Source organism: Eleginops maclovinus, chromosome 2 (assembly GCF_036324505.1).
Source record: "Eleginops maclovinus isolate JMC-PN-2008 ecotype Puerto Natales chromosome 2, JC_Emac_rtc_rv5, whole genome shotgun sequence".
NCBI lineage: Eukaryota > Metazoa > Chordata > Actinopteri > Perciformes > Eleginopidae > Eleginops > Eleginops maclovinus.
Genome location: NC_086350.1, coordinates 16259334 through 16277838, shown reverse-complemented (window position 1 = coordinate 16277838; position 18505 = coordinate 16259334). Strand labels below are relative to the sequence as shown.

General features: G+C 42.2%; 1 protein-coding gene across 2 annotated transcripts in view; it reads left to right on the top strand.

Annotated features, from left to right (window-relative positions):
- furinb (furin (paired basic amino acid cleaving enzyme) b) overlaps window positions 1-17783 on the top strand; it is a 71147-nt gene extending 53364 nt beyond the window's left edge. The window contains exons 7-16 of one of the 2 annotated variants that reach the window (XM_063876323.1): window positions 1000-1088; window positions 3386-3558; window positions 6855-7067; window positions 8602-8702; window positions 10306-10409; window positions 11396-11513; window positions 11750-11929; window positions 12153-12280; window positions 13744-13872; window positions 15186-17783. In XM_063876323.1, coding sequence (XP_063732393.1) covers window positions 1000-1088; window positions 3386-3558; window positions 6855-7067; window positions 8602-8702; window positions 10306-10409; window positions 11396-11513; window positions 11750-11929; window positions 12153-12280; window positions 13744-13872; window positions 15186-15892 — 1942 coding nt within the window. In that variant the 3' untranslated portion in view covers window positions 15893-17783. The remainder of the gene's footprint in view (window positions 1-999; window positions 1089-3385; window positions 3559-6854; window positions 7068-8601; window positions 8703-10305; window positions 10410-11395; window positions 11514-11749; window positions 11930-12152; window positions 12281-13743; window positions 13873-15185) is intronic. The other variant, XM_063876315.1, reaches the window with a different exon arrangement.
- The last annotated feature ends 722 nt before the right edge of the window (window positions 17784-18505 follow it).

The window sequence follows — 18505 nt, the reverse complement described above, 5'->3', positions numbered from 1 at the left end:
TCAGTCCACCTCCAGTTAAAAAATAGTCGAGAGCACGGCACTTAGCATTCATTATAGGTCATACAGTATATACATCAGTTTAGTCGTGAAGCAATATACTTCACTATGAGTATTCCTTTGTTGTATAAACTCTACTCCTCCACACTTAATACTACAAAGCAGTGGAGTTTTAAAACCAACCATTGTTGCTTATTTTGCTGTGTGAAAACAATAAATATTGTGTGTCCTCGTGACTTGTACTTTGTTTTGAAGGTCATCGCTTTCTGTGTAGTTATAAGTTAATATTTGACAAGTGACATTAGCCCCATATGCTAAGCTCGCAGTTTTACATTAGCTGTATAAGTACTTGTTACTCAGCTGGCATAAAATAGCTCCCTAAGGTCTAACAACTACTTATATTTTACCTTATATCTGTTATTTAAATGTAGTTAATTTAATACTATTTCAACCATCAAAATGTGCCGCATATTTTCTGTTTTATGAGATTTACTCTCCTCTACTCCACACTACATATATCTCAGTAGTGGAGTTTAAAACCAACCATGGGTGCTTATTGTGCTGTGTGGAAAAAAAAATCTAGTGTGTCCTCGACACTTCTAGTTTCATGTCATGTCTGTCATGAAGGTCATCTCTTTCTGTGTAGTTAGAAGTAAGTCTTGAATTCTAAATCCACTTTAATGAATAGCCTTTTCTTTCAGAGAAACATGTTGGCCTCTCTAGCACTTATTGTTACATCTCTGAGTCTGCTGCAGTGACAAAAGGGCCACTGGGTTTATGACTCTCTTTTTGACTGTGCTTTTTTTTTTAGCATCACTTCAGCTTTAGTATTGTTTAAAAGCCTAGCTCAGTTCAAGAGGTTACAAACAATTGCTGCTTTTTCACTGTCAGTATGCGGTTGAGTTATTGAGATGCTCTTGCTTGATGTGTAAATTGCTTATTTGTAATCTTCTTCATGTTTTTTTGTTTAATACTGTCCTTTTTGACTTTGTCTCTTCCCAGACATGGAACTCGATGTGCGGGAGAAGTCGCAGCAGCAGCCAACAACGGTGTGTGCGGTGTAGGTGTGGCCTATAATGCTAAAATTGGAGGTGAGTGAAGCTTACCGTTGGGGCTTTGATTGAGAACAATGTGTGATTGAAGATCATATTATTTTAATGAGAACTAATATGCTCAATAATATTCACATCCAAACTAATTAAGGTTAAAGGGAATTTTATTATCTAGGCTCCAGTAACACCAAGACCTTCATACACACTAAGACCTTTAGATTATTTTTCCTACATAATTGACTATCTTTTGCATTTGATTGACTACCTGTTAGCAAGGGAAAGTGTGCAGCAGAGATAGGCTTGTGTCCTGATTCGTTGTCGGTGTGAAAAATAGCTTTGATTTTCTGCAGGGTTTGGAAATTACATGTTTTTTTATATATGCTAGAAGAATGCTTAGCAACATGAACACATCTCCGATAAATGTATTTGCCGGGTTGAATGTTTTCTTATACAAACCAGCAATTATAATATCTCATTCCAACTTAATTTGGCACTAGGCCGTAAACCCCAGTCTTTCTTCCACCAATTAGATAAAAAGCACATTTGATGTTTTTAGTCTGCAGTTCAGGCCATTGTGATGCCTTAATTGAGTTTTATGTTGATGCCAAGAATACTGACTTCACAACCCAGTGGATGTCTTTTCATACCACTGGGTAAATCCACTCCCCGGTTATAATAAGACTGTTATTACAGGCTCTTGTTTGAACTGCCATAAAGCTGTCAGCATGTGCAGATAGGAAATTAAGAAAGAAGACATTCCTTCAGAGGGTTGGATAAAAATTGCACCTGAGATTGCAAATTAAGTCTGAAATGTTGCTTTTTTTGGCTCCTGAAAATATTGGCACTTGATGAAGTATTCCACGGAGGCTTTTAGTAACTTTTGTCACCAAACAATCTGTCAGTGACATGTTGGCAGCCAACAAGACTCAGCGGAGCCAGTGCAGCCCTGAGCAGCCTCTCTCACAGATGTTAGTCATAACTCTCGTTCTTCGTCTTCATTACCATTCATCTCCCGACACAGTTGGCCCTGTTGTCATCAATTACTCCTCTGTGAATCTGTTCACGTCACTGGGTCACTGCATTGTTTATAAACAGATGTGATTTGCTCCAAAATACCAGCTGTGTGTGTGTGCACAGGCAGTCAGGTTCATAGGGAATCCTAAATGTGTGTATCCTAAGTAATGATTAGTGTTTAAAACCAGTAATTGACCCTACTTGGCTTACTCTGCATTTTTCTTTCACACACTGTCCCTGTTTTCCCTCCTGCATTCCTACCTGCTGCCTCTGACGCGCTGAAGCCGCAGGAAACTGGCACAGTTGTGTCTTTCATACGAAATTGTCAAGCCGCAGGAAGCTAATGAGAAATTGCTACAATATTGATTATCATTACGGCTTCAATACAGCCCATGCATAATGATCAACGGTGCAAACATTGTCTATTTAGCCAAGTTAAGCATCTTTTATTTTTGTTTGTTTGCATTCAGGCTACTCAGTATTGTAACTTGGGTTACATCGAATCCCCACGCCAACAGAGTAATTATTGCTTTGGCTACGTCCCTTCTGGCATGTGTTTGTGCCTTCAGGGCAAGCCAGGTACTCTAGAATGGATTTTTGAAATCTTAATGTGGACGCAGTATTGAGGTTCGAGGGGGTCCTCTCCCAGTGATGGACCTCATTTGAGGGGGGCTCATTTCACACCTTTCAACAGCCATTAATGTTCAGAGGGGTGATCTGACGCTGCTCACTTCAAAGGCCCAGACAGAGTTGTGTTCAGGTATGATGAAAGGTGACATTCAGAGCTGCCCTGTGGACACACCAGTCTGTGAAAGGATCTGTAAACTCTCAGCTTATTTATATCCATGTGTACGTGCAGATTTCTCCAAACTTTCTATATGTTTGGTTGCGGTCAGGATACTAGCCTTCCTTGGTTTTACAACCAGCTGGGTTTTTGATTATGCAACGGTAAAATAATGTAGTATCCATCAGAGCAGCATCTGTGGGTGAAGCTTTGTATGCGTACTCATTAAAAATTGAAGTCTTCTGTTTTTCCTGTGATCTCTTTTGTTTCTCTCTTTACTTTTTTAGGCGGATGATAACGTGGGAATTTGTCGGTCTGACCGATTTCTGTCACTTTTCATGACAAGTTTTCTCTTCTTCCCGTCACCTCATGCCAAGCTTTTTTCCTTCAGGTTTTGACACCTTCTCACCCATCTGAAGCGAAAATTCATACAACAAGGATCTATTTACCATTTGTCTTTCTGTCACTCTTTCCACAAAAACGTGTTGTTACGTCTCTCGTCTGGTAACCTAATCTGCCTTTTCTTTCCATTTTACAGGAGTTCGCATGTTGGATGGGGAGGTGACAGACGTGGTGGAGGCCCACTCTCTGAGCCTCAACCCGCAGCACATCCACATTTATAGCGCCAGCTGGGGCCCAGAGGACGATGGCAAGTCCCTGGATGGCCCCGCCAAGCTGGCTAAAGAGGCTTTCCTACAGGGAATCACCAAGGTCAGTCAGAGCAATAAACTTCCAATCTTTTAATATCTTCCCTGTTTCCTCTCCTAGCATTCCCATCAAACTCACAACAGCTCTTAAAAGTCTTTTGTAGTGGTTTTATTTTTTGGGGAAATATGCTATTTCCTTTCTTTTATGCAGAGAAATAAATGTGAAGATTGACTGCCCTTGTATCTGTATGTTGAATATCTCACTGAAGCCGGCAGATGGCTAGCTTAGCTTAGACTGAAAACAGCTAGCCTTTTTCTGTGCAAAGGGAACTAAATCTGCTTATCAGCACCATAAGGCTCAATAATTTACATGTGACATGTCATCCGTTTTATCATACCAAAAAGTGTTAAAACAAGAGGATGCATCAAACTTTGTCTTTGCCAGTCTAGTTTTGAAGTCTGTTCCTCATTAAAACAGGGTTTCTCATAGCATTGCAATTAAGGGTTGGGGCACAGGACAAACTATGGTTAGGCATCATAGATATAACTGTTGGGGGTTAAGGTAATACTGACTCGAAGCATATCTAAAACAAACAGTTTGATGTATGAGACACGTTTGAGCTCAGGTTAGAGTTGGAAGAAAGACATACTGTATCTATTGGGAAGCAGTATTAAACACCAAGACCAGTCACTTCCTGGTTACTGGTCCCGGACAAGAAATAGTCTCAAAACCATTAGTAAAATTGCAATTTTCATTTTTCAATTCAGTTTTTGAGCAGATTAAGCCAACAACAATATACTGTGTGAAATACTCATCATTACCCGTGGCTGGAAGCTTATACCGGGAGCATAATTTGCAACATTTTGTACTTTATCTATATCATTATAATGAGCAATGTATCTCATGCCAGCAAAAGAAGGCTTTTGAAAATCCCAGGTCTGAACAATTTTCGAGCTCTACAAACAAACTGTATCAATATTTAATGGAGGATATCTTCCTGAAATACACTTTAGGAAAGGACGAGCTCAAGGTGAATCTGCTATCTGTTCTCTGACTAGCTCTTTAGGTTAGAGTAAGACATTAAAAAGTGTGATATATTATCTAAGGATAATGTCGTCATTTTATTCAGGCCAGCATGCTGCATTGAATTTGCAGGCGAGCTAAATGATAAATGTGAGATGTGAGAAAATGGAATGAGCAGCAATCACTGATGCAGAACAATAGTTAGACTCAAAGACTATAATTGACTAATCATTGAATGATACTGCAAATTTTTCTGTGGAAAAGAGTGATTTATATGTCACATCCTGAAATGTGAAATGCTGCACATACCATGGTGTGATAGTGAGGAGAAACTGGCTGACAGCTGCACAACAGGACCTCTTCTGTTCAGCGTGTGTTCTCCTGGCAGCCAGATAACCCCTGGCACCACTGTGTTATCGTCTGGCCTCTGTACCCTGCAGCAAAGGCAGCAGTGGATCATAAATTGGGTATGGGAAGTCAAGAAGTATTTGCTGGACCTTCAACACTCCTCTGTTATGATACGGTACAATTCAGACAGCATTACACATACAGTAGAGGAAAAATAACTCCATAAATACGTGGTAATTTGTGAAGTAGAGATGAGGGACTCCATTTGAAGTCTATGTTCAGGTGAAATTGGGGTCTATTTGTAAACTCTTAAAATGTGATTAACAAAGTCAGAGAAAACAGTGATGCGACAACAGTGATAGGGAAGCAACCGTTCCAATATCTTTATATTGACCGGGATTGCAAAGCCCAGAAACACGAACTGATGATGGCAGCCAGGCCAGACTCAAGCAAGCAGGGAGAAAAAAAAAAAGGAAGAAAATCACAATCTTTACAACCCGAGTCGTAAAACATTCCTGCAGCTTTGGCCATCAAACTTTTGTTTTTATGATCTTTTTTAGCATCGCTTTGTGTATCTGTGGCTGAGCCAGACAGGAAGAGGGAGGGAGAAATGGTTTACATCTGATTTCTCTGACCTTATTAATGTCTGGTTGCCATCAACTGTGTCATTATTCCTGCTCTCTGCATGTGGGAAGTCCCTCCGCTGTCTTTTATCCGTTTCTTTTATAGTACTGTATGTATTTCTTGGGTTTATTGTTTTGTTTTTGCTGGGTTGGTTCAAAGTTTATCATATGGCTTTATATAGGGTTTGGTAGGGTTAATTAAATAATTCACTTTAATTATCTAATGTTCTTCTGACAGTGTGTGATTAATTCTGAATATAAATGTGAATTGTTTTGAGTAAATAATGATGATAATGATACCTTTTTTCACTTTGCAATTTTCCCCCAAAAAAACTCAAAATATGCTTCACAGAAAAACAAATCAAAGGCAGAGATAATAACAAGGCTTAAGAAAGAAGAAAGTGCTAGCGAAATGTATTGTAGAAGAAGAAGAAAGGCTTAATAATAAACCACAACAACTATAGTATGACTAATTAAAACCCAATTTTGAAATTGTGCCTGTATGACTTGCACTAAAGGACTCAGAGGTTGTTTTCCACCCAGAGGCTATTTCAGAGATGTAGAGTCCTGACTGCAGATGCCCTGCTGCCCTGAGTCTGCAGTCGAGCCCCGGGGACAACAGCTGCTCTGCAAACTTCAAGCTGCCATCAGCGGGTCAGCAGCGTAGGCTGAGTCAGACCAACCAGAGTCAGAAATAAGCTGTGAATCGATTGGAAAAGGCCATAGGTTACTAACTCATGGAGGCCAAAATGTTCCAAATGTGAGAATACTTTCTACCACTTGTGAACACTCTGGCAGCTGTAAATTGTCCAAGCTGAAAGAGGCACATTGATTTTTGGGGCATTTCAGCGATTAAAGAGTTGCAGTAATCTAATCAGCTGCAGACAAATGCATAACAAAGGAGTTGTGCCTTGGAACAAAAGCGCAATCTAATCTAGCAATGTTCCTGACAAACAACAGCTCTTTGTTACTTTTTGGCAAGTCCAGACCAGTCTAAAGTTTCAGGCAGTATATGTATTGAAGCAACAGTCTCACTGCCAGATCCTATGTCTTAATGTATCATGCCCCTAATGATACATTAAGACATAGTTACTAAATCTAGTTTCAGCTTGAGTATATTTAGTAATTACATTTCTTCTGTTTGTTATCTGATGTAATGCGGCAATAAGTCACCCGGCATTATGATGTATTAATAAGAGTTGAGCCTACAGCAGTTCCCTGCTTCTGAAGTGACAAGGCGTTTAAGCCGGGAGAAAAACGTCTTTATCACACTCAATGTTTCACATTTTAACCAGCTCTCTTTTTTCTCAACTTATCCTCTGTGTGTCTATATATAATTAATGTTTTTGTGTATTTATGCCTCAGGGACGTGGCGGGCAAGGCTCAATCTTTGTGTGGGCCTCGGGAAATGGAGGCCGGGAACAGGACAGCTGTAACTGTGATGGCTACACCAATAGCATTTACACCCTCTCCATCAGCAGCACCACGCAGTCCGGCAACGTGCCGTGGTACAGCGAGCCCTGCTCTTCTACACTCGCTACTACGTACAGCTCTGGAAACCCGGGGGAGAAACAGATAGTGGGTGTACACACACACACAGACACACACTTAGACTTTGAACATCTCAGATTCTGTGTAGGATTGTTTGAACACTTTGAATATCTAGCACAGAAATAACTTGCGCCTCATACTTTGCTTTGTCCAAAACTCGAGGCCGGTGCATCAGAAGTAAACCCTTTAAAAAGTGTACTTTATAATCCCGCCTTTCACAAATCAAAAATAGGCATTAAACTGTCCAAATCACAGTGAGTGATGTGTAATATCAGCAAACACAGCTGACAAACACTGAGAGATTCCACATACTTCCTTCAAGCTGCTTGTCATCTGAAGAAAGACTTGCCTCAGGGACATAGAATAACATAAAGCAGCCATAACTCTGCCACTGCCTCCCAAATACACCAGAGGCATGCTTCAAGCAAGCGAACACAACTCATAAAATAAATTAAATTGAAGTAATTTTAAAATACGACTGCTGTTGTATTGTTGCTGTAGTTGCCATAAGCCACCATTTGTTGTATCAGTGAGTTCATACAGCTTTAGTCTATCCAGAACTATGATTTATCTTCACTGTGGCAGATCGTGTTTGGTACATTTGTGTCTACAGTGTTAAGTGACAAGCAGTGAAGGGACCCAGGCTTTTAAACAAATCAAACTCGGTCTCACAAGAAGCTCGCATAGCGTTGATTTGGTCCCCTGACACCTTGTGAGGTACTGGGTGTGTGTTACTGAGTAATTAGAAAATACTAGGTTTATTACTTGCTAGTTAAAGCAAAAAACAATCAATGTAGGGCAGCAACTAACTTGTAAGAAATTCTAGGTTAATATGCATAGCTCGTTTGATTATTTTTAAGTCTAAAATGCACAATATAATTAACATTTCCTATCAAAACCTACTTAGTAACTTAGTAATTCAGGTTAAAATATGAAATAGAAAACAGAGAAAAACAGCATTTAATTTTTTGATAAATTAAGTATAAAGTGAATGCACATAAGAAAGGATTAATGAATGACTTCATTGTTTATCTAGTACCTAAATTTAGCAGTTGGCCTCCTATCATTTTCTCCTTGGACACATAGATTTATTTCCACGAGTAATGGCCATTAGTGCCACAATCTGTCAGGCCAAAAGTTGCAGACCTCGGAATCTGTCCCTGACCTTCAGCGCTCGCCTTGCCCTCTTGCTTCTTGTCATTCCCGCCGTGACCCAGACGGGCCTCATTAGCTTGGCGTTGGCAGTGACTGAGTGCACCCGGAGTGCAGACATACTTTGTCTCAACACCAACATCCAACCTTACCGGGCTGATTTGGCTGACATTCACTGACCCTTTGGCAGAAATCCATCGGCCTGAGACTGAACCTACCTGATCATTCTCTCCACCTCCCACTTCCCGCCCCCTCTGATTGCTGCAGGCAAATGTCCCTTCATCCCCATCCCTCCCCTTCCCACCCTCGCTCACCCTGATCTGCACTCATGCTGATGTGGGAAAGTCAATGTGGCATATTACCTGTGTCTGACCTTCTGTATTTTCTCTGCATTTTCCCTGTCTCCAAGGTGACCACAGACCTGAGGCAGAAATGCACAGACTCTCACACAGGGACGTCAGCCTCTGCCCCGCTGGCTGCTGGGATCATCGCTCTGGCTCTGGAGGCCAAGTGAGTGAGAACAGCAAAACCTTGTCCTTTCATAAAGCTATTGTTATGGTCAACCCTGTAGCCTTCTACAGCAAGCACATTTTGAATTATGTTTTATTGTGAACTGGTTGTCATGCTCTACCTCGCGCTCATTTGACGTGTGTATGTGCGCACACATGCGTCTGGGAGTCGACGTTGGCCTAAATCCCAGCCCAGAAATTCTTTCCTCAGCAAAGAGCTTTTGATAATCAGTTAATTAGCCACACAAATCAGCAGCCCACACCGACATCAAGATACCTGTAGGGCTGGCAGTGAAGATTTTAAACTGGAGTATGTCTCTCATTATCGCTCACTCAGGAGTGTCTGCATCCAAGTTCCTGTCAGCAGCGTTAATGTGTTCTCCATTATGTCCGTATCTGCAGTCATATCTCGCGGTGCGTCCAGTCCTCTTATCAGACAGCCGTCCCGTACTCTGCAGAATTCACTTAATTTCCACATTTACGTGCAGCTGACAAGCGTCAAAATCAAATCAGTATTACCTGGCAGATCAGGTTTACATTCTCAGAGTCCCAGTCTGGTTTATCTCACCTCCAATATCATGAGAGAGGGGCACAGAGTGAAAGACCCCGAAGTTTACCCCACAAAGACTATCTCTCACTTTTAACATCAGAGTGGAGTCAGCGTCTGCTCCCCTCCTGACAGGCAGCAGTCATAACACCTGCTTTATCAGACTGGGACCACACTGGAGTTCACAGAGATGGAATCATTTAATAGGCAGAGAGTTTTGGCTTTCTGGTTTTATTATTTTATTAATATCCCCTTTGACTCCTGGTGGAGGTGACATTGAGTAGAGTGGGGGGGCTGGCGGGATCTTGTCCATTAATAACACATGAGAGGATATGAGATGTGAATGCTGATGCGGAGCATGGCGGAGATGATGCGCAACAGTGCAATTTCTATTTTTGTCCTGTTGCACTCTGTAAGCAATGTGATTCATGGTTTGATTATCGTAAACCACCGAGCGGGGTTTTCTCCCTCATTTTTGACATTTTCTCTGAATGTTTCCCTGCTGTGCCTCGTGATAAATACATAATATAAAAACACTTTTTTTATTGGGCTTTTACTGTGTAGAAGGTGACCTCATTCCCCAATCCCCGACCTCATTAGAAACTATCATTACAGAGAGGTCTAGACTCGGTCCTCTGCAGTGTTGTAGCCAATGTTTTACAATGTTCCCTGACCTTTCAACACCATAGGTTATGATGTAGCTTTAATACTGGTGTTTTACACCTGTGTTAAAACCATAATGTGAGCCCCTACCTTTGTTATGTTTGACTGACACACACCTCAGGGCTTCCTCTAAGTTTCAATATTATATTTCATCAATATATAGCCGACCTCCTCACTGTTTATGCTTAGGTGGATCATATTTCAGGTGTGTCTACAGACTCCTGACCTTCTATATCCTTCCTCATCTGCTCATATTTCCTCCGCTCTATTGTCGAGCAGTCGAGGTCAGCGAAACCTGGGCGTTTTTCTATAATAATGTTCATAATACCTTCAGCTATTACATTACTGAAAGACAGTAGGGTTACTTTCTGCTTTCCTTCCTGTGTCCCTGCAGTACGAACCTGACCTGGAGGGACATGCAGCACCTGGTGGTGAGGACGTCCCGGCCCGGACACCTCAGCGCCGGAGACTGGAAGACCAACGGAGTGGGGCGCAGAGGTAGAGGCCGGCGAGTCTGAATCAAGCACAGATATTTATAGTGTATGGTGTCATATTTGTGCCTCTGAGTGCACATTTTGAGCACAGTAAATGGGTTTTTAAGCACCTGCTTTGTATAATAAAACTCTAATTTGCGTTCAATAAATCATTTGCTGTTTTCCACATAAGCACACCTCTCACTCAGTTTCAAACCCACTGTTCTGTGAGCTATCAGGTTTGCCTTCATGTAACACTGCCTTTCTTTTCCTTTTGCAACAATGTGATGACAGAACAAGGTCGACCAACTTGAAGAAGCGTTACGTTATGCCCTAATTTCAGCAAATCAAAGAAATTGGGTCAGATTGGTCTCTTGTGATTGGCTGTTCCATCACCACTCTAATTAATATTAGGATTATTTTTGCGTCTTGTCCTTGGCCACCAAACAATCTTTCACCTGAGAAAAGTGCACCGCTCACGTCATTTCCAGCCTCGCTAACTAAATAGCTGGTAATGGCGGCACACAAAAAGGGGAGTCTGCAACGGTAATCCAATCCACTTTTTGTCAATTCAGCGAATATCTCCTCACAGTCCTTGAGCTGTCTATCTGTCTGTGCGCTGATATACACTACACTATTCCAGCCAATCAGCAGCAGGGGGTGTTCATGCATAGGACAGGGGAGAGGCTCTGGATGAATAAGCAGAGGCAGCGGGAGCTAAGGGGTGGCTGAATTCAGAGGGGAGTTCATGTTTAGGTGTTCAGTGCAAATATAAACAATCGTTCTCAAGAATTTAGCAGACACCGCCTTATAATTGTAAGAAATTGCTGTCTAAAATTTGATGTTAGGTTAATAAAAAGGCAACATTTATGATTTCCAGCTCAGGATTTAAAGATAAATCTGACTGCATAGTATTAGAAGGAAGAGCTGATCTTTAATTGACAGTAAATTATCTTCCTGTGTTATCTCCCTCCAAGCTGCCCTTCTCATTATTTTTTTCTCTGTCCACAGTGAGTCATTCGTACGGATACGGTCTTCTGGACGCAGGCGCCATGGTGGCCTTGGCACAGAACTGGACCACAGTGGGACCGCAGCATCAGTGTGTTCTCAACATGCTCACAGAACCAAGGTAAAAAAAGAGACTTGAAGCTGTGTGTGTGCGCGTGCGCGTGCGTGCGTGCGTGTGTAAACAACAGTGAGGTGCAGTGTCATTATGAGCACTTCCTGTTTATCATGCAGCTATGGCTGATAGATGTGACCGTATTTTCCTCGGAGCTGGGACAGTCCCGTAGATTTGCAAAACAGCGCTATTGTCTGAATTCACACAACATTAACCGCCCTCCCATCCCCTCAACGTACCCGCAGGGACATCGGGAACAAGCTGGTGTTCAGCAAGAGCTTGGATGCCTGCTGGGGACGACCGGAGTATGTTAACTCTGTGGAACACGTTCAGGCTCGCCTCACCCTCTCCCACAACCAGAGAGGAAAATTGGCCATTCATCTCATCAGCCCACTGGGCACACGATCCACCTTGCTGTTCCCCAGGTGCACGGTAAAACACACAACTGTACACACCAGCAGCAAGCCATGATATCAATCTCCCTTTCCTCTGTCTCATCCACACACACAGACAACCGTAATGTGCATGCTCCTCATTTTTATCCCTGCACAGACACTCCCACTGGAATACTCTTTGAGAAAAAAAACACAACTTCTACATTCTACCTCAGAAAACAATATCCACAACTTGTCTTACATTTTCTGTCAGGCCCAATGACTTCTCCTCAGAGGGATTCAACGACTGGGCCTTCATGACCACCCACTCATGGGGTGAGGACCCTCAGGGGGAATGGACACTGGAAATAGAAAATGTGGCAGCTAATGGACGTGACTATGGTAACCTCACTCATCAGCAATCATTTTTCACCCTGGTCACATCCTATCATGCCAGCATGCACTGCCCCCTCATTAACTCAAGTTCTCCCGCAGATTTGTATGCTTCTTCAAATATCCTCTGCTCAGTCCGTGTTTTTCTGTCTCCCTCTAATGATTCAGTGTATACAAGTTTTCTTTGTAACCAGAGGGAAAGCACTCATATGCAGATTAAAACGGCGCAGCTGCTGGACTGAGAAATATTCCTCTGCAAGAAACTTGTTGGCAAACTTTTGATTATGAACTTATTGAGAAGCCAACAAATGTAGAGTTTCAAAATTATCCAAATGGAAAAAAACAGTCCAATGGTGCCAACTCTTTTTCAATAAAAGCTGTTAGCAACACAAGCTCCAAACGTCACTAAATCCAACCCGATTGGCAACACTTCCACAAAATCATCGTTATGAATATAAACATATCATGCAAAACGTAAACAACAAACATATAGCAGTCAGAGTATGAGGTTAATTCAGGGGTGTCCAAAGTAAGGCCCGGGGGCCAACTGCGGCCCGTGGTCTATTTTAAATTGGCCCTCAGCAAATACTAAAAGTATAATGGAATATGGCCCACACCTGAAACTCATGCTTTTCTTATGTTGTACTTCTTAAATATATATGTCGACATATATTACACAGTAGTATTCTTGTGTCAATTTTCAAATAATTTCTGTCAATTAAATTTGAAAACATTTTAAAACAAATCTTGGTTGATACAAAAGAAAAAGCCCAATAACTCATATACATAACAAGCTTGAAATATACCCTTCATATTTTGCCTTATTATTAGCACTCTGAGGCGTCTGTTTGAAGGCTGCCAACAAAATAAATGAAATCCAAGAGCTGTGATGTTTTTCTTGAAGCATATTCAAGTATCAAGCATAATGTACCTGTGTTTCATTGATTTGCTAACTTAGAACTTAACTTATGAGGCAATACACGTCACCTCTAGTGAGTGGCCCAGCCCTTAGTATGTTTTTCTGTATGCGGTCCTAGGAGAAACAGTTTGGACACCCCTCGAGTAATTGAATGCCGAGATCCATTTCTTTCAAACAATTGCTTCGAAAATACATTTCCAACCCTAGCTTTAAGCATGTTACTCACTTTTTTGTTTCGGTTTTGTTAGTTCTCTAGCTGCATTTCTTTCAAAAGGCGAACAGTATCATGTTGTCAAGAAGAGTTAACTCGTTAAAGTCCTAGACCTGTGTCTTTGTTTACTCTGAGCTGCCAAAAAAAAAAGATCGGAAGGCATCTCTTCCTCCACTGCTGTGTTTGGGTCCGCTCACATCACTTGTTTCTTGTTCTTCCACCCCCATATCCTTTTCTCAGCCAGTTCACACTGTTCCCTCTCTGAGAGGTGTTAAATTGATATTTTCTTCCATAGCCTAATTCCCCCTCCTTCTCCTCCACCTCTCTCTCTGTCTCCTTCAGCTGTGTTAAGTCAGTTCACCCTCATCCTGTGGGGTACTGGACCCAGCAGCCTCAACCCCTCGTCATTAGACTTCCCTCGGCCGTCCAACAACAGCTGCAAGACGTTTGATGCCCAGCAGATCTGCATCGGTGAGCCTCACACTAACTTTGAACAGCAGCCACTTTAGAGGAGTGGGCTCATTTGTATTGGCGCTGGCACTCAGTCGTTGTTACAAAACAGGCTTTTGGTCAGTACCGGGTATTTCTACTTGTGAAAAGCTAATATTGTGAATACAGATTGCCCATTTGAATTCCTCTTTACCATTTGTTTACGAGCTCACTAGGAATATACACATTGCCATATGTTAGGTTAGTTGGAATCATTGAGTGTGGAACGTATGGAGGAGCAGCAGGGGAGATTAAAACTGCGTCAGTGTCAGAGGTGCTACGTTGTCAACAAACGCTCAGGAGGATGACTCCCTCATTGATAGGCAGATGAGGTCGGAAGCTTCGTTCTGCTCCCGAGCATTTCACACGCTTTCTTCTTCATCACTCCAGACTCCTTCATAATTTAGTTAAAATCTACATTTTAAGAGTCGCTGGTAACACTTTGTTCACGCTTTGTACAGGGCTTCAGATCTGAAGGATGCTTTGTAATTGGCGATAATTATACGGGGGAAAAAGGAGATTTTTTCACATCTTCCATTTACTGATTGTGCCCTTCATTTAACAAATTAACCATCTTGTCAGCGCACAGAGGATGAATGCAAAATGGAAATATCTTTTGGAGGTCGTAAATAAAGGGCATACTTACATTTCAACACATTCAAAATGAAATTGGTTTAAATGGATCTTAGGGTTCTAGTCAAGGAAACTGCTTATAATGTAGACTGTGTGAGCTCAACTGCTAAGGACAGTAACTATTATTTCATTTCCTAGACATGAAAATGAAAGAGTCAGTTAGTTTACGGTCTCTGTATCTTCTCTTTCTCTTTTCCCTATTGATTATCACTTGACCTTTTAAGTTAATTCACAAGAAAAAATACCAATAGTGTGTCAGTTCCAGCTTTTTAAATATGAGATTCTGCAGATTGTTTTGGCTGGAAATTGTGCTTTTCTTACACTGTTGTATTATTTTATGTTTGAGACTAAAATAACAGACATATCTGAGGAGCATAATTTGGGCTCTGGGAAATAGTGATTTGGTATTTTATTAATCAATAAAACAAGAAAATTATCAGCAAAAGAAGTGCTTTTTAAAGATGAGGTTCTGCTGGTTGTCCAGAATAAAATTGTGCCATTTCTGACTGCAGTTAAATTATTTAAAAAATAATGAATTCAAGCAAACAATAAACTATATTATTAAATGATGTTGTTCTTTTTAGTTAACTTCAAGGAAGATGTTGTTTGTTTTATTTGATTGCATGAGACCTAACCTCCCTTATGCATTTTTCTCCCTTCAGAGTGCAGCCCCGGCTTCTCCCTCTTCCTGCAGGGTTGTGTGAAGTTGTGTCCACCGGGCTTCTCCTCTGGGCCGCAGCTCCTCAACCTTTCACTGGAGAACTGGGTGGACTTGTCCTCAGTCCAGGCCTGTCTGCCCTGCAACTCCGCCTGCCTCACCTGCTCGGGCAGCGGCCCCACAGACTGCCTGTCCTGCCCGCCCCACAGCCACCTGGTGCTCACCTCCTGCCTGCACCAGAACCAGGTGCAGCGCAAGTCCCCTCTAGCTGGGGGACTCCAGGGTGACGAAGCCCCGCCAGAGCAGGAGAGTCCAGCAGCAGCAGACGACAGCGGAGAGAGGGAGGAGCCTCCGGGGCTCATCGTAGCTGCGTCCAATCAGCTGCCTGTCGTGGTGGCCGTGCTCAGCTGTGCCTTCATCCTGGCTGCTTTTGCCGGGGTCTTCCTCTTGCTGCAGATGCGCTCAGGTGGCTTTTCTCTGGGCTGGAGGACCAAACTGCCCTCTGTGTATTCAGAGACGAGGGGGGTGAGGGTGGGCTTCGGTTTTGGCTTTGGCCAAGGACGGGAGCGGAAGGCACGGATATGCTACAAGGGGATCCCCACTGTGTGGGGGGACGAGGACACCATCACCTACCAGTCTGAATCAGACAGCGAGGAGGTGGACGGTCACAGCGAGAGGACAGCTTTCATTAGGACGCAGAGCCTGATCTAGAATCAGCTTTTAGATCTGACTGTGTGGAGCTGAGACAGGAAGGAGAGTCACACTATCGCAGGCCTTACTGTCCAACAGCAGCAGGCTAAATGCATTACAGAGTCATTTGTTTGTTCATGTATTTATTAATTTATCTTATTTGATTCATACTTTGATGTCAGATTTATTCATTCTGCATCTACATCATAAATTTGAGGTGTTATGCAACCGTGTTAGTTATTTATTTCTTTGATGACCTGCTTGATCAGATTTTGACCAATTTGTCAAAGGGTTTTTTCAGAAATAGTTTGAGGGCTTAAAGGAAAAGAAATTGAGGAAAGATGTCAAAATCAAAGCAGTAGTGGGGCGGAGATATCCTGGCTTATATTTCCAAGTAAACATCTTAAACCCTGAATCCCATAATCCAATCCCAATTCAATAGCACCTTTTGTAAACTCCCTCTGCCCGGTTAATGCCCATGTTTTTCAAACTCCCTGTTTCTGAAATAGCACTGTTGTCTCCGATGATGACTTTATCAGGCTTATTTATTCCGAGTTGTGAAAGCTCCTCCAGAACTACAGAGGAACATTATACAGCCCTGACAGGCTGAGAAGTACGGTCTGACGAGTGAAGTGAACTCCATGTTTAAAATGTCTGGAGTGCTTCTCTGAGCCAGTAGAGTGAGTTTCTTCCTGAGATATGCATTGTTTCATCCCCAACACAAACACCTGGCCCTCAGCACAGGCACACTAATGATAAATTGGAGATATATTTTATCAGATTCCAGGCAGAATGTGGCAGCGACTGGGCCAGCGGTCGGGAAGTTGACAGCATTATTCATTAATAGTAAGAAAACTTTAAATTGAAGATTTCTACAGCGTACTGGGATGGCATAATAAAACATCCCGGCGGCTGTTCGATAAGCAGGAAACTGTGGAAGATGCTCTGTTTTCAATCAAGTCACAGAGGGAATTGCCACAGCAGCACAGACGTATCAGATATAAGTCATAAAATCTCATTGAGTTGTTGAGGAGTAGCACTGTTTTTGGATGAAATGAAAAAACACTTAGCTCTAAGCTGCTCGGCTGACCTGTACTACTATCTTCCTCCTGGTAGCTGCCAGTAAGAAATGAGATCATTTTTCTCTTCATTTTCCCCAAAGAGCATATATTGATTTGGGGCTCCTCTCCCAGAACATCAGGGAAAACTCCTTTCTTTTCTATTATGAGCACCATACGTTGAAACACAAACACGTGCTTTATGTCCTAATCTAGAACTAGCTAGAAAGCCTTCGGATCTAAAGGTTGAAACGGTAGTAATGAGGTCGTGTACAGCCTTTTCTATGTTTGTTTTATATCCTTTTTTATTTAACTGACAATGGATGTTAATATTGTGGCGATCTGTTTCAAGCTGGAATAAAACGACTTTTGCTGTTGCATAGATAAACTGTGTGCCAGACTTTTTTAAACTCTTAGTGTTTTATGCATCTCATACTCAGCCCTTGACACACAAAGCAAGATAGCAGATGGTTCATCACTTCTTCATGGCGGTATATCTTGTAGCAAGTGTGTTTCCTTCACTCCGGGCGTTTATCTTTCACAGGGTGCCAGCGTTTTCTCTTCTCCTCGCTCTCAAGTTGCAGGGAGCTTTGTGCCAAAAAGCCCTGAAGAAACGTTTTTCTCCAGCTTCAACATGGTGGCCCCTTAAAGTTGAAATTAATATAAATGGAGACAGTTTGTATGCACATGGGGAAACAATACCAGCTGGTAGCAGCTTTGTTCATTAGCAGCTTTCCTTTGTAACCGCCTCTGCAGAGCCAGGTAACTGGGTTCATGGGTGAAGGTACATTCATTCAGTGGCCCATAATTAGATCTGCGGGGAGAACAGGCTGCACCATTCAGTGATCCTCCGGTTCCCCTTGCTTTTCATTATAAATGCATGTGTGAAAATAACCGTGTGCGTGAATTACTGTTCTTATTTATTTTTATGCAGATGGGTTTGAAAGTCTTTTGTCTGCTGATTCCTACCTGCATTACATGTTTCTGAGAGCTGGTTTTCACTGTCTCATGTATGTGCTTTAGCCTGTATTATCAGCTGTCATGTTCTGTGCCATGCTGTCCACTAATCATGCTTGGCAACAAGACAAATTAGATTAATTGAACCAACAAATCAGAGACCCATTAGCTGATTTCACATTCAAATCAATTGGACACTGAGATTCCAGTCTCAATATTCCAGCTGGTCAAACATTATCCAATATGATGGTCAGGCATCAAGCCGACTTTCCGTTTCCCTTCCAATTTTCTCACAGAGGGATTGAGAAAATATTCAGCACCAGCAGAGTCAGACTAAAATGCAGGGACTGAATGTCCCCAGGGTGCCTCCACAGGCATCTCTAACACATACACACACACCCCTACACACACAGCTGCTTCCTTCCTCCTCCAGTGATCAGTCTCAGGCCTCAGGCATTTTTGACGCCATACTTTCTGCCTGTGTCCCTGATCCATTTTTATGAAGCTTGAACAAAGAAACATGACTTTTAGAGTTCTTCTCGTGTTCAACACTGTCACTGATGCCTTTGTCCCAGAGGTGTACACATTGCTGGACACTTGCTTCAGGTGACTACATGTG